We start from the raw sequence: 14,884 nt of genomic DNA, 5'->3' as shown, positions 1-14,884 counted from the left end.
CTTTCCTTACTTTCTATATAATTAAAGCATGCAAAGTCGCACTTTATTCTTTCTACCCATCAGGAGACTCGTCTATTTCATCCAATTTTTATTAGTTTTCAGTAAAGGTAAATAACATAATTGTGGATAGGGAACTACACTAGTGACCTACCTAATTTTGTTATAGAAATTTTCGGGATCAATGATTGGACCATGCAAACTAGAAATATTTTTTCTTGGATAAAGAAGGATATTACTCGATCCATTTTCGTATCACCCATGATCTATATAATAATTGGGGCATCCATTTCAAATGTGTATCCCATGTTTGTGCAACAGGGGTATGAAAATCCATGAGAAACAACTGGGCGTATTGTATGTGCCAATTGCCATTTAGCTAATAAACTTGTGGATATTGATGTTCCACAAGTGGTACTTCCTGATATTGTATTTGAATCGGTTGTTAGAATTCCTTATGATATGCAACTATAACAAGTTCTTGTTAATGGTAAGAAAGGGGCTTTGAATGCGGGAGATGTTCATCAATAAAATTGAAAGAAATATAATTATTATATTCTATCAACATTAGATTGAATTGATCCTATTTTTTTATGAATGAGCGTATCCCTATTTGTTCATCATTCAAAGGATCTATTGGTAAGAATTCTCTTTCATTCATTATGTCTTTCTTTATCTTTATTTTACGACCTTATTCTATCTATGTATAAAATATGATAAATTCTATTTGTGGTAAAACTTCATACATGTTCGATGTATTTTTATCTTCAACGAATGGCCCAACATTCAATGCGGGTCGAAGCATATGGTTGCCTCGTTGGTTAAATGTTGTTAATGAAAATAGTAATTTAATATTCTTAATAATAGGTCCTGGAGACTTCTTGGTTCGGCATGCTATTGCTATAGGTTTACATACAACTACATTGATCTTAGTAAAAGGCGCTTTAGATGCGTGCGGTTCCAAGTTAATGTCCGATAAAAAGAATTTCGTTATAGTTTTCCTTGCGATGGTCCGGACCGAGGTGATACTTGTGATATTTCAGCGTGGGATGCATTTTATTTGGCGGTTTTCTTAATGTTAAATGCCATTGGATGGGTTACTTTTTATTGGCATTGGAAACACATCACATTATGACAAGGTAACGTCTCAATCTCGTCATATATTTAATCCCACCCAAATATGTTTGCAAGCGAGATAATTGTCTCTTCAACATAGTTGCATCTCTTTTCGGAAGACGATTGAGTCTCCCTGCCTTTTGTTTTGTTCTCAAGTCCCTGAACTTATGAAGCCTCATTTTTGTAGTGGGTCAATTTGTTAACATACTACCGAGCCATTTTTTATTAACATAATGACACCGAGCCCTTATTGCAACTCGCGCCACCAAATCAACTGTTTACCAACAATTAAGAATTGTTTTCCCTTACTTGCTACATCAAAAAGTAAATCACAAGCTTTTGATGAAAATGAGTAGATCTTGTGAGATTTGTAATATGAATACCCTTATGTTTTGAAGAGATATATGGCGCTATTATAGGATTCCATTTCCTAGTACTATGACCAAAATGAACTCCTTCTTACATCATCTCTTCCAAATTTATATTCCAATTCGATTCAGATTTAAGAGGATCTTATCTTACTTGATTTTTAAAGTCAAAATTCGTATTCGATTTGGTTTTAATATATATAATTTATTTTCAATAAGTAAAATAATAATTTAATTGAAAAAAATAATATAGAGAGATGTTATTGCAATTATACCTATATATATAAGAGATGTTTATAATATTATCTCAAATCGAGGCATAATTTTGTAATTTTAATTCAAACCCGATTCAACTAGACCCTTCAAAAAGAATATGACCCGACCTATTTTTTAAAAATGACCTAATTAGATTGAATCAAAAAGTTTCAAGCTATAATTGATACTCATAACACCGTAAAATTAGTACTCAAAACTTCTCAACTACTTACTTAAAATTGGGTTTAATGAGATCTTTGTGATAAGAGGTGACATTAGTCTTGGTGTTGGTCGCCGTCGACCATCAATATTCATTGTTTTTCCTTTGTTTTATTATAACATATCTTTATTTTTTTTCTTGTTACTTATTTTTAATAATTCTCTTTTTATGACATGTCTTCTTCTATTTTGATGACACATTTTTTAAGCCTTTATGGAAAGTTTTAGGTATTTTGGATATTTTTTCCGTTTATCTTGTTTTTATGGTTGGATTTAACATCGTTACAATTGATCAAGATGTGTTTATTTGTTATCATGTCAATATTTCTTGTTTTGGATACTTTCGTGAATATTATTTTCACGTATTTCGATTGATTTACGTTTTTTCGGTTGTCTTTCAATAGATTCATCTCCTGTTTGTATCTAACTTTTGTTCGGGTTTATCTGGTTAGAGTTTTTAACCTTTTTCTTATATAATCTTTATATGTTCTTACGTGGCTAATTTTCTCGTGTTTAAAATAATATCTTTATCATATATCTAATTTACAATTATGGTTGTAAACCTTAATTGTAATTTTGATATTTTATATTTTTAATAAAATTAGTTACTTCCATATAAAAAAAGATTCAATGGTTTTTTTTTGTGTGTGGAATAAAATGCATCTTTCGTTAAAAGCCAATGGCGTCACGAAGTACCACTGATTTAATACAATCTGGTTCAATGGTTATGGTTTCACTTTTGAGTATGAGATTTTCTCAAAAATAACTCGAGGAATTTCAACTATTTTGGGAGAGTTACGGTACAAAGGTGTGGAGAGTCATTGATGTAGTTAAAGGAAGTACCTATATGAACTCCCGAAGAAAACCAACATAAAAAAGTTATATCTCTCATTAATAGTTGTTTTGCTGAAACTAATTTAAAATAAAAGTGTCAGTCTAATATAGAATACGATCATTACAGTAGAAATATTATTGGCATTCTTATGTATATTTGACTATACAAGATATAGTATTTAATGATATTTTGTTATAAATTGATAATATTAATGATTAAATTGATGATTTTAAAATTTCAATGAGGAAAACAAAAGTTACTCAAACATTAATGACTATTTATGTAATTTATCTTCTAAAAAATAGAAAGCCTAGAGTGTTCAAACGGTTAATTCGGTTAATCGAACCAATTTTTTTTAAATATTAACGAACCGGATAAAGTTCGATTATTTTGACCTTTAACATAATTAAACATTTTTTTATAATTTTTAATTAGATTAATTTGAATAAAATATAAGTATTTTTTATTTGATTAAAATTTTAATTAAGTATTAATAATTTAATGAGTTTAGTTTGATTAAAAAATAATTAAGTCTTATTTTTAATGAGTTAGAGCTTAAAATATGTATTTAATATATAATATATTTTATATTTAATAATTTCTGTTAATTTAATTAATTAATCGATTTCGAATTGAATTAACCATTAATTAAATATTAAAAAATATTAATCATTCTCCGACTGAATTAATTCGGTAATCGATTAAATTAATCAAATTAATTCAATTCAATCGGTTAATTGAATTAAAATAAAAAAATGAACACCCGTGCGGGAGCCCCTCCAAATCCATTCGGTGAAAAATGGAAACCTTCCCTCTCTTCCCTCCATCCTTTTTTTAGAAGTTTTCCAAGTATGTGGCAATGAATTGGGATTCCTTGCTCCCCACCACTGCACCTCCTTTCCCGCTCTGCCTCCAGTGACTCTGAGTTGGTGATCACATCTAACTCACTGAGTCACTCCCAATTCATTCTCCGTGTCGTTTCGTATCCTACCCGGCTACACCAAACTTTCCTCCCTTCCATTTCTTCAATCCTTTTTTCTTATCTTTTAGATTTACGAAATGGTAGTTCAGTCTCTGCCCTCCGAGTACAGTTCCGTCCTATCGCCGGAAAACCCTAGCAACAAGTCAAGATCCAGTTAGAGGAAGGTTCCTCGCCCAAGGACAACGTCTCCGGACAAAGGAGAGGTAGTGCCAGACATCAAGCTGCCAAACAAAAAGCTGACATGGAGCTTCTGGTAAAGCGGGGAGTGGACCTCCTGGGTAAAAACGGAGCAAGTTGCAGAAAAAAGGTCAATAAGATTATGGAAAACCCAAACATAAATCTAAATGGTATCGAACAACTTCCTGAGATTTCAACATATCAGACTGAACCCAAAGTGAACACAGAAAACCCAAACCTAAATCAAAATGGTTCCCTACAACTTCCTCGGAGTGAACCCAAGATGACTGCGAAAGTAGCCAAAATGGTGCAACGAGCTGCCAAGATTGCTAAGGGACTAGATTCCACTAGCGCTATCAATGCTCCAAATGTTGTTGAGAAGAGTGCACCTATTAAGGTGAAGGAGACTTTGAGGTTGTTCAACAAGCATTACCTTCACTTTGTTCAGGTCTGTTTTTATTCTGGGCATTATGTCGTTGCTTTCATTTTGGATTGGAAATCCACTATCCTCGTTTGATTATACAATATGCTTTGTTTTCTTTTTCATCATTTCATATAAATTTAGCATATTTTTTGCTTGTACAATTCTTTTATGACTGGTCCTTTAGGAAGAGGAAATGAGGTGTGCTGCAGTCAAAGTTAACAAGAAACCCCAGAAGGGCAAAAATGCAAAGGTACATAATCCCCTTTTTTATGCGTTGATTGATGACTCTCATGGTTTGTAGTATACAAGTTACACGTTTGTGTAATCTGCCATCATTTATCTATCTCCGTTGCTCCTTCAACCTCTCTGCAACTATAAGGACATGTGGATTAATTCTTACACGTTTGTATCCACACACAGGCACATGTTGTTTTTTAGTTTCATTGTTAATACTCAAATGTATGCAGAAAGGAGATGTACCTGAGGTTGATGTCAAGGGCAAGACCAAGCGACCTGACCTGAAAGCAATATCAAAGGCAAGTCAGTATAGATGCCCTGTCTGTTTACAGTATCTCGGCTTTTTTTTCCCCTTCTTTTTTTTGTTTTGTTTATTCTGTTGTAAAATTTAGTATCCATCATACCTTTTTTTTACCTAAACCAAGGCCCAAGGGTAAACTTATAGTGAATTGGCTTGCATATTTTATCCTTTCTTACATTGATTTAAATCATATTGTTAGATGGATTCATATGCTATGTTTAATCTAACAAAGGGTTTTTTCACAGCTCCTTGCAATAATAACATGCTAATCTTATTTAAAAACATTGCAGATGATAGAGAACAATGAGGTGCTTTATTCCGAGAAAAGGATAGGCTGCCTTCCAGGTTGGTTGTGGAAGCTTATATTTTGATGCTGGTGTTAGTTGGTTAATACATACTCTTATGCTCATTTCAAAAATCTTGTTTTTTGAGTTTAAGAAACTATTCTCTTAAGGTGTATTTAATGTAATGGCAGGTATTGACGTTGGTCATCGGTTTTATTCTCGTGCTGAAATGATTGCTGTTGGTTTTCATAGCCACTGGTTGAATGGTATTGATTATATGGGACAGTCCTACAGGAAAGGGGTAATACATTCATATTTTCCAATTGTTTCTACCTTGTACATTGAAAGTAACTGTCCAGCCTGCCAACCTCCAAAAACTGGAGAAGAATCCAGTTTGTGCAGGGGACTGCTTCTGTTCGTTTGTTTTATGTTGTCCCAAAGTGCTTTTGGCTACCGTTACAATATGTTATTGCATAAAATATCCCTTGAAGGAAACAAGCTTGAACATGAATCGACACCTAATGAGCTGGGTGCCACTTGCTTCTCTTTTATTTGCCAGTTCAAATATTTCTATTTTTAATCTGGGCTAAAATCTTCTTTTATTGAAGCTTCAATTACTTGGAAAACCTTATCTTGTTTCCCGCCCTTTTTCCCTTTTAGACCTTTTAGACATATAATATTTTTCTCTCATAAATTTGTTTGATGTATGCTCCTTTTGTTGTTTTCTGAAATCAAAGAAAGAAACCAGAGTTCCAACAAAATTCTTGATACCACCATCTCAGTTAATTTTTTCATATTTTGTGGTTGAAAATTGCAGGAGTATGAACACTATACATTCCCACTTGCAGTTGCTATAGTTTTGCCAGGCATGTATGAGGATGACTTAGATAATGCTGAAGATGTAATATATACTGGACAGGGAGGACATGACCTGACTGGTAATAAGCGTCAAATACGAGATCAAGTTTTAGAACGTGGTAATCTGGCGCTCAAGGTGTGAATTTTAACTCTTATTCCATGTTCTTGTATGGTTAACTAAACTTGTTACTCTTTGGAAACTAAATTTATTCAATTTTTTCTTATCTTAGTATAGTATGAGTATGATTATGATCATGCTTCATTTGTTGCATATTAAATATATTTTATATATGCTTTCTAACATCACAACTATCATATGTTGGGTTTAAGAGTGATAAAGGTTCTATTATATATGTGTGTGGATATGCATATTAAGTTAATGTTTTATATAGGTATGGGTGAGTATTCAATCAAGTTGAGTTGGAAAAGATTTGAGTTTACGAGTATCATTTTATCATTTAAATTTATTTGAAATTTCTTTCGAGTTGAGCTGAATTAAATATATTTGTTCGAGTTTCTATTCAAACTTAAATATAATTATTTACAATGCCATGGTACTAATTTGTTCCAATTTAAACAGCTCTCTAATTATATATGATAATACATATATATTTCTTCATATACTTTTTGGCATGTGTAAGTAAGATTTGTAATGTTATTGAATAAATCAAATTTCATCTAAAATTATATAATATATTTATAATGCTTTTTTTTAAGAAAGTATTTTGAGGACAAAGTACTTATGTGTAAAGAGTCAAGGAATTGATGTGAAGAAAAAAATTGCAAAGAGTTGTAATTGAAAGATCAAATTGAATAAAATGTAAAGTGGAGGGAAAATTACAGAAGAGGAAATTTATTGTCAAAAAGAGGAATTGAAGCTACATAGGTATTCTAAAGTGGTGGAGGAGCATCTGGTTTAAATCTGGTAAAAAAAAGACTTCAAAATAAGGATGAAATGAAGAAACAAGGAAATTAGGGATCAAATTGCAAAACAATTAATTCGAACTTTGAAATTTGAATTTGAATCGAACTTGAAGTTCGAACCAAAAATTCGAGATGGCTCAAATAACTTGAACTTGAAATTTGAAAAAAAATTGGTTCTTTCAAGTTGAATGAGTTTTGCTCACCCTTAAATATAGGAATGTTTTGCCTGGCATCTGATTGGAGGTTATAGATTTTGTGTTATGGATCAAGAAGTTAAAGGAACCAAAGATGGAATGCTTAAGAGCTCCCTAGGATGAGTTCCCAGGTTAGGAACTCTCTTTTGCGAGTTTGAGGGTAAGGAGCTCCTTTGACGAGTTTCATGTGTATTATTAATCATAGGTTATTCATAAGATAATTGCAACAAAGGTAAGGCTTTACCAATTGAAGTATTTTCACGTGAATCGCCTGGTGATCCAATCCATAACTCGTTAACACTATGGCATCTTAAAACAAGTCTGTTGAATGACTCTGTGTTTGTCTTGGGTTATAGAGACTCTTGTATGGCATTTCTTTGGAACTTGTAGCTTACTTTCTGCCTTGTTTTAATTATAGAACTCTGTGGACCTTGGGGTGCCTGTTCGAGTAATTCATGGTCATGAATCTGCTAGCAGTTACTCTGGAAAAGTGTATACATATGATGGCTTGTACAAGGTAATTTTATGGAACATTTATAAGCTTGGGTTTATGAATCTGCATTATACGTCTTCATCAGTATCATGTTATATCTTGTGAAAATTAATTAATTGCTGTATTAACTATGATGATTAGAACTATAATTTTGTTCCTAATCCTAATTAATTATGAATAGTTTGAATGCATAAAATGATATTTACAGTTCCTTCTGTGATAAATTGGATGGAATTTGAAAATGTTTGAGGATTGTTTCATGTTTTATATGATTAACTTACCTTGGTGCTTCTGTAACCTTTCCTATTGTGCGAAGCAAAAAATTTAAGTGATCAGATTGCTACATATTGCTGAAAGGATAATGTGAACTATCAATTTCTTGCTTGTCTTCTTGATAAGTTACACCTCAAGCTTTTTGTCGTAACCGGGTTTGTCCGGGCACGAAATTTTACTTGGTGGGAAAAATAATGTGAATAAATAAATGGTTTTTAATGAAATGTTTTGGAGTCGCCATCGGCCTTTTGAGTTAGGTAGGTCGAATACCTAAAAAATTATCTTTTAAAAGAGTTTTTAAGAAAACATCATTTAAAAGATAAACCGGTATGCGTTTAACCAAAAATTCGTTCATTTTAATAATAACAAGAGATTTGTGGTCGGTTATGTTTGAGGAAGGATTAGCACTCCCACAACGCCCAAATTTGGTCCTTGTCGGTTATAGATTGTCTCTAATAATAGAATTTAAGAATTCGAATATCTATTTAATTTATGATCCTATTATTCCAAATTTAATTTGATATTTCTGAAGAAAAAATACTAAATATATGTATATATATATATATTTAGGTTTTTGTAAATAAGATATTTATTTATTTAAAAATATTAGAAAATATATCTAGTTGCTTTAAGATTGTCATTTCTTTAATATTAATAAATAAATAAAAAATAATAATAATTTTCCTAAAAATAATGAAGTAAATATATATATATATTTTTATAAGCAGGATATTTATTTATTTTTAAAATATCAGAATAAGACATCTAGTTGCTTTAAGAATGTTCTTTTTTAATATTAAAAAAATAAATAAATATTATTATTTAAACAAATGTATATATGTTCATATAAAAATAAAAATAAAAATAAAACAATAATTAAATACTATATTTAAAATATTAAAGTAAATATTTTAAAACATGGTTTAATATTATATAAATATATCGGTATATAAATAAACATACCACATCACAAATTTCTCCTTATGAGGTAAAGGTGCATGCATATCGGTAAACTACTTTTACTAAATATTACATAATATATTATAACTACCTAACTTTGAATTTGTAATGTGCAGAGGACCCAATTCTTATTGTTTAATAATTCAATTTGTATCATAGGGATATATTCAAAGGAATGGGACCCAATTTTTTATAATCAAGCTGACTTTCCTAATTTGGATTCAAATATCATTTTGATTGTATGGTTTAGAAATTTTAGAAAATAATTTCCAGCTATTCGGGATCAAAATAAATAAATAAAATTTAAAATTTTAAGGATTAAATAAGATATTTTACTTAAATATATATAACTATGGTGCAATGACTAAAACATAATAAAGTAAAATTGAAAGTCAAAATTAAAAGGCACATAAATTGATTTTAGTGACCAAATTGGAAGTTTACAAACTTCGACGAACTGCGGAAAGGGTTTTATTATTATGAAAGTACACAGATACCCCTCCCCAAAATGATGTCGTTTGGAGAGGGGTATATAAACCCAAAATCCGGCCCTTAGGGCCAAACCTCTCATTTTTTTCATTTTGGCTGCTCTCCCTTCTCTCTTCAATTCTCTCGCCGAGTTCCGGCTGGCCACCGTTTCCGGCGTCGATCACCGCCACCGGTGGTAAGAAATTTTAAAAAAATACCCTTAATTAAAGTCCCGAATTTTCTAAGCCCCAATCCAAAATTATTTTAGCTTAAAACCCTTTAGATCAATGTAAATCTAAAATTTTTTACCTTTAAAGTTTCGATTTTCCGACGACCTTTGAAGAACTCCGATGACAGAGTAAGTTTCTCTCCTCTTTTTTTTCCCCTCCGGTCTGTAGTTGTCTGGAATCGTTGGTGGTTGTTCTTGGTGTTGTTCGTTTTTGTTGTTTGTTTTCGTTCTCCTCTATTGGTTGTTGTCGTCGTGTCTTTTCTTCTTGGCAGGATCGGTGGCTTTATAGCTACCACTGGTGATGGCTTCGGACCGGTTAAAGGAGCAAAAGTTTGGTGAGTCACCGAAAATTGTGGTGACTCACTGAAAAATGGTGACGCGTGTGCGGCTGTTGTCGTGGCAGCAAAGCTTCTGGAGTCTTCTGGCGAGACGTCGTGGCAGTGGAGCGTCGGCAACGAGCGGCGGCCGCGTGGCCCTAGGGTTATGATACCCAAGGGTTTCTTTGCTGGACTGCATCAGGACCGTTGGATCATATTAGATCCAACGGTTGAGGATTTGCGGCGGCTTAAGCTGAGATGATGAAACCCTAGGGTTTCTGTATTTGGTTCTTGTTGGGCTTTTAGATCCGGGCCGGTTCTTGAAAATTTGGGGTCGGGTTTGGTTTGTAAATGGTCTTCTGGGTTCTGGTTGGGCTGTAAATAAATAATAATAATAATAATATTTATAATAATGATAATAATATTTTATAATAATAATAATAATAATTTTAATAAAAACAAACTGAAAATTAGTGTCTACACTTTGTATGTCTCACATGCCATTGATTGAATGATGCTTTTGAGTATTCGATTTTGCCTAGAAAAAAACTTTTCAGTTTTCTGGTTGGTTTGTCTTTTATCTGCTTGGTGTTGTAGCCTTGTATTCTTTGATCATGAAAGACAACATATAATTTTTTATAATATTTGAAAATTTGTTTAAATGCTAGATGGAATCTTTAGCTATATTCTGAAAATTAGCTTTCTTTATATGGACTATGGAGTGTTCATTATAGATTTATTTTTTGGTAATAAATCAGTCTTTGTTGATTTGAGAAATTTAAGTTGCTTTATTCCAATAAGATGTAATGCATTTAATTACCGCTCACTATTTGCAGGTTGTTCAGTACTGAGCAGAGAAGGGTATTCTGGGTTCACTGTTTTTAAATATCGATTGAGGCGTCTTGAAGGACAACCAATATTAACAACTAACCAGGTTTACTATCTGGTCTATGATTTCTTGTGGCTAATTGCTCAAATTCTATTGGGCCTTTTTTTTGGACACAATGTTATTTCTAGTATACTTTACCTATAACTGAACTCTACATGTGAACTGTACATTCAAAAACATGTGAACTGTAACCAAATTTTAAGGAATTCTATGTATGTTTTGAGTAAATGAAAGAATGAGAAATAGAGCGGAATACCTAATCTTGGCAGCGATTGACTTCTAAAATCAGGAAAATATCTATTTATTATGCAGATTGAAGAGGTTTTCGTGACAGGGTAATTGTTGGAATGGGATGCTGGACACAAGTCTTCTGAAACTTTAGAAATTTTGAGAAAATTGTTGGAATACTTTGCTCACAATTGAATGGTCATATCGGATTTTGGAATTTTCTGTTGATTATTGTAAATTGTTTGTTCAATTATAACAGGTCAATTACCTTGGCCGTGTTCCCAAGTCTTCTTCTGAAATTCGCCGGTTTTGAATATATTATAGAAAATAATTTCTTGATGTATGTCATTATTTCCAGTCTCTCAATTCTATGCGAGGACATAAGTGATGGTCAAGAGGATGATCGGTCGAGAATGTCTAAATTAAATATTAAGATTGTTAATTAGATATTTTATTCTGTTAGTTATTAGATATGATCAGTTTTAATTATATATAATTAGTTTTTATTCTGTTAGTTATTAGATAGGATCAGTTTTAATTAGATATAATCAGTTTTATTCTGTTATTAATTTTATGCATCTTTTTATGTAAAGTTGTTACTTGTAAACTCTTTAAGTCAGCCTATTCAGAAATAAATGATTATTCGGAACAAGTTTTTTTGACTTTATGGTATCAGAGCCAAAATGGCCAAACCCTACGATGATACCTCTGGTATCGACTCTATGAGTTCTACTCGCTCACCCTCAATCACTCTAAACACTGAATCCTTCCAAAACATATCTATCACTTCTCACAAGTTGAATGGAAATAATTTCTTACAGTGGTCACAATCTGTAAAACTGTTTATTCGTGGCCGTAAAAAATTCGGCTATCTCTCAAGTACCACTACTAAACCTGTCGAAGAAGATGAAGAATCTGAAAGATGGGAGGCAAAAAACTCGATGATTATGTCTTGGCTTATAAATTTCATGGATCCGAGTAGGGAGAACTTATCTCTTCCTATCTACTTTTCATGACATTTGGAATGCTGTGTGTAGACATCCATTTTGTCCGGATTATAAATATTATATTAAAATTATATTATTATTATTATTATTATTATTATTATTATTAATGTTACATATTATTTTTTTCAGGCTCGAGACCCAGATTACAAATTCCTATAACTCAAGCTCAACCACGTGACCATTACCCCAGTTACCGGTTTCCATCAATGCATGAGCCAATCACCAAGCAAGTCACTGCCACCAATCATGCCATCCATTGAAGCTGATAAAATAAGCAAATCAATAAACAAATCAGTCACCAAGGTCAAAGAGATTTGACAACCTTACCTAAACCTTTGAAATGGAAAAATCCCGAAAATTATGGGATTAAACGTACCTGCTTCAGCACTAATCCAACCAAGAAGGAAAAAGATGGATCGGAAGCAACCATAAAAGGGAGGGGGATACAAAAACCAGAGAGGGGGGAGCTCATCAACAGGGAGGAAAAAAAAAACACTCATCAAGTGACGGAAATTTCTTAGTTGAAAGAGAGAAATTTGTAAAAGTTTTCCTTATTCTCTTCGACAGAAGTATACCAAGCAGGATACATCTGAAGGTTTTCAATTTACTTTTCTACTGTATTTTTTTCTGTTTTTTTATTTAAACTGATTCCATGGTGAATACGTTTTTGCTTCATTTTTTTTACAACATTGATAGATAAAACATGGTTAAAAAAAAGCAGTAACAGAGAACCATAAACCATTCGAAGTAACCAAACAAGCATAACAATGATATTGTTTAAAACAAATTCCATATTTGTTATTTCCAAAAATCTCCTATATTTGTTTTTTTTAAAAGTATACAGATAATAAAAACACAAAGGAAGAGGAGAAAGCGCGATGTTTACCTGAGATGTTCGGGTTCCTTCACGGGAACCTATCACGTTTAGGTCAGGTTATTGTCGCCGATGAACGACAGTTGCATGCTATTTTAATTGCTGGAATTCAGGGAACGTAAGAGTCGGTTTCCATTAGTCACCATTCGAGAGCTTAAGAGAAAAAAAAAGAAAAAAAAGAATAAAGGTATATTAGAAAACAAAACTAAAATGAGAGGAGTTACCTTTAGGGTCGGTTCTTATGTTCGTTAGGTCACCATAGATGGTGTACACGGGAGAGTGGCGTCGATCTATAGCGAAGAACGAAGAACTGGCCAGCGTATGAAGGGGTTTAGTTGACCCTATACTTTGGTTTAGGAGTTGTAATAAAAGGGGAATTAAGGTTTACTTATAAGTTTTTAGTGATTATCAAGATTAGAAGAGAAAATATGTGAGATTTTAGGGCAATCAGAGTAAAACCCATTGTTGATAATGGCCAAGCAAGCGTGGAATAATGGGGATTCTCGGCAGTGTGGCGTGAATGAGAAAGTAGAGAGGAGAAGTGCGGCTGTGTAAAATATTATTTGTGTGAATGATAGCTTAGGTTTAGTTTAGGTTACTTATAAAAAATATTTGGTAAAATTATAGTTTAGTCATTGGAATCTTAGGGGTGAATTAGTTATAGACTTATATTTATGCATATTTTGATTTAGGCCACTAGTTTATTTAATTTACATGTTTAATCTCACACTCATTTAAATTTAGTCATTATTTCAAATATATATATTTTAAATTTATTACTTGGCATTTTATGTTTTATTTTTAAGTCACATTTGTACATTATATGTTAGTATGTATGGTTATAATTTATAACTTATAATTACATAGTACGTGTAAATATTTTTTTTTGTATTAAGATGGTATATTGTTTAGTATTTTTAATATATTTATTAAGTAGATAATTATTATTTTTAATTAATATTTGCATGTTAGCCTTATGTATGACTCAATCAAATTACATAATCGATTAAGGGTAATACCCTTTTAATTAAAATGTCGAAATGGTTTTTTAACTTACAGGAAAGTTGTTCTTGACGATTTTAAATTATAAGTGTATCCTGTCATTGTCACTAAAAAATTTGATTTTTCACTTTAAAATTAGGGAGTGAAAGAAAAAGAAATGTTCGGCTATTTAAATTTGTTGAGAAAAGGTCGTTAGAACTGACCTAAAGATCTGGTCTCAATATTTTTAAATAATCGAATATACTTTATCTTTTTAATGGCTAGGTAATTTTAATTTAACCTATTTTATTTCTTATTGAATGTTTTAAAATTTGCATTTTTGTTGTTTTAAGGGATCATAAATCAAATTAAATTCGAACTTGTGAAATTTGTTGCAAAGACATTAATTAATCGACTAGGTACCGATTTAGGGCGTTGTGGGGGTGCTAATCCTTCTCCACACGTAACCGACTCCCGAACTTGGATTTTGGTAACGTAGACAGTAAATTTGTCGTTTTAATTAAATCAATTTTTATTTAAAACGACAACGTTTTTGGGTGCCCAATCACACCCTAATCAAAGATTGGTGGCGACTCCTCGAACCATATGTTTTTATCGTAAAAGGATTTCCAAATTTTCGCAACGATAGATTTTATAAAGTCACATTGTTTTTAATTAAAATTCAATCGTAAAGAAGATAATTAAAAATTGAGGCGGTTTTCAAAATCTCGTTTTTTTTTAAAAAAAAAATTTTGTTTCGACAGCTTGGCGACTCTGCTGGGGACGTTTTTAGAGAGTCAGGCCTATAGTCGATTAATTAATTGTCTTTGCAAACGAAAGTTGTAAGTTCACTTTAATTTGGTTTTTGATCCCTGATTTGTTTTAAATTGTTGTTTGCATTTTAATTTACGCTTTAATTAACAAATAAATAGTTGTACTAACGTGTGATTTACATGTTTCAGTTTTTGACCTTCACTTTAGTATGTTGTGTTTA

General features: G+C 31.9%; 1 protein-coding gene across 1 annotated transcript; it reads left to right on the top strand.

Moving 5' to 3' along the window:
- Positions 1-3,787: 3,787 nt before the first annotated feature.
- LOC120122582 (histone-lysine N-methyltransferase, H3 lysine-9 specific SUVH4-like) lies at positions 3,788-10,861 on the top strand. Its single transcript, XM_039141711.1, has 8 exons — positions 3,788-4,397; positions 4,558-4,623; positions 4,841-4,909; positions 5,202-5,256; positions 5,387-5,496; positions 6,013-6,189; positions 7,590-7,688; positions 10,748-10,861. Exons 1-8 carry the CDS (start codon positions 4,014-4,016, stop codon positions 10,760-10,762), a joined length of 975 nt encoding a protein of 324 aa, XP_038997642.1. The 5' UTR covers positions 3,788-4,013; the 3' UTR covers positions 10,763-10,861.
- The last annotated feature ends 4,023 nt before the right edge of the window (positions 10,862-14,884 follow it).

Source organism: Hibiscus syriacus, unplaced genomic scaffold (assembly GCF_006381635.1).
Source record: "Hibiscus syriacus cultivar Baekdansim isolate YM2019G1 unplaced genomic scaffold, ASM638163v2 tig00110387_pilon, whole genome shotgun sequence".
Lineage (NCBI taxonomy): Eukaryota > Viridiplantae > Streptophyta > Magnoliopsida > Malvales > Malvaceae > Hibiscus > Hibiscus syriacus.
The sequence above is the reverse complement of the archived record's forward strand: the minus strand, read 5'-3'. Positions and strand labels throughout refer to the sequence as shown.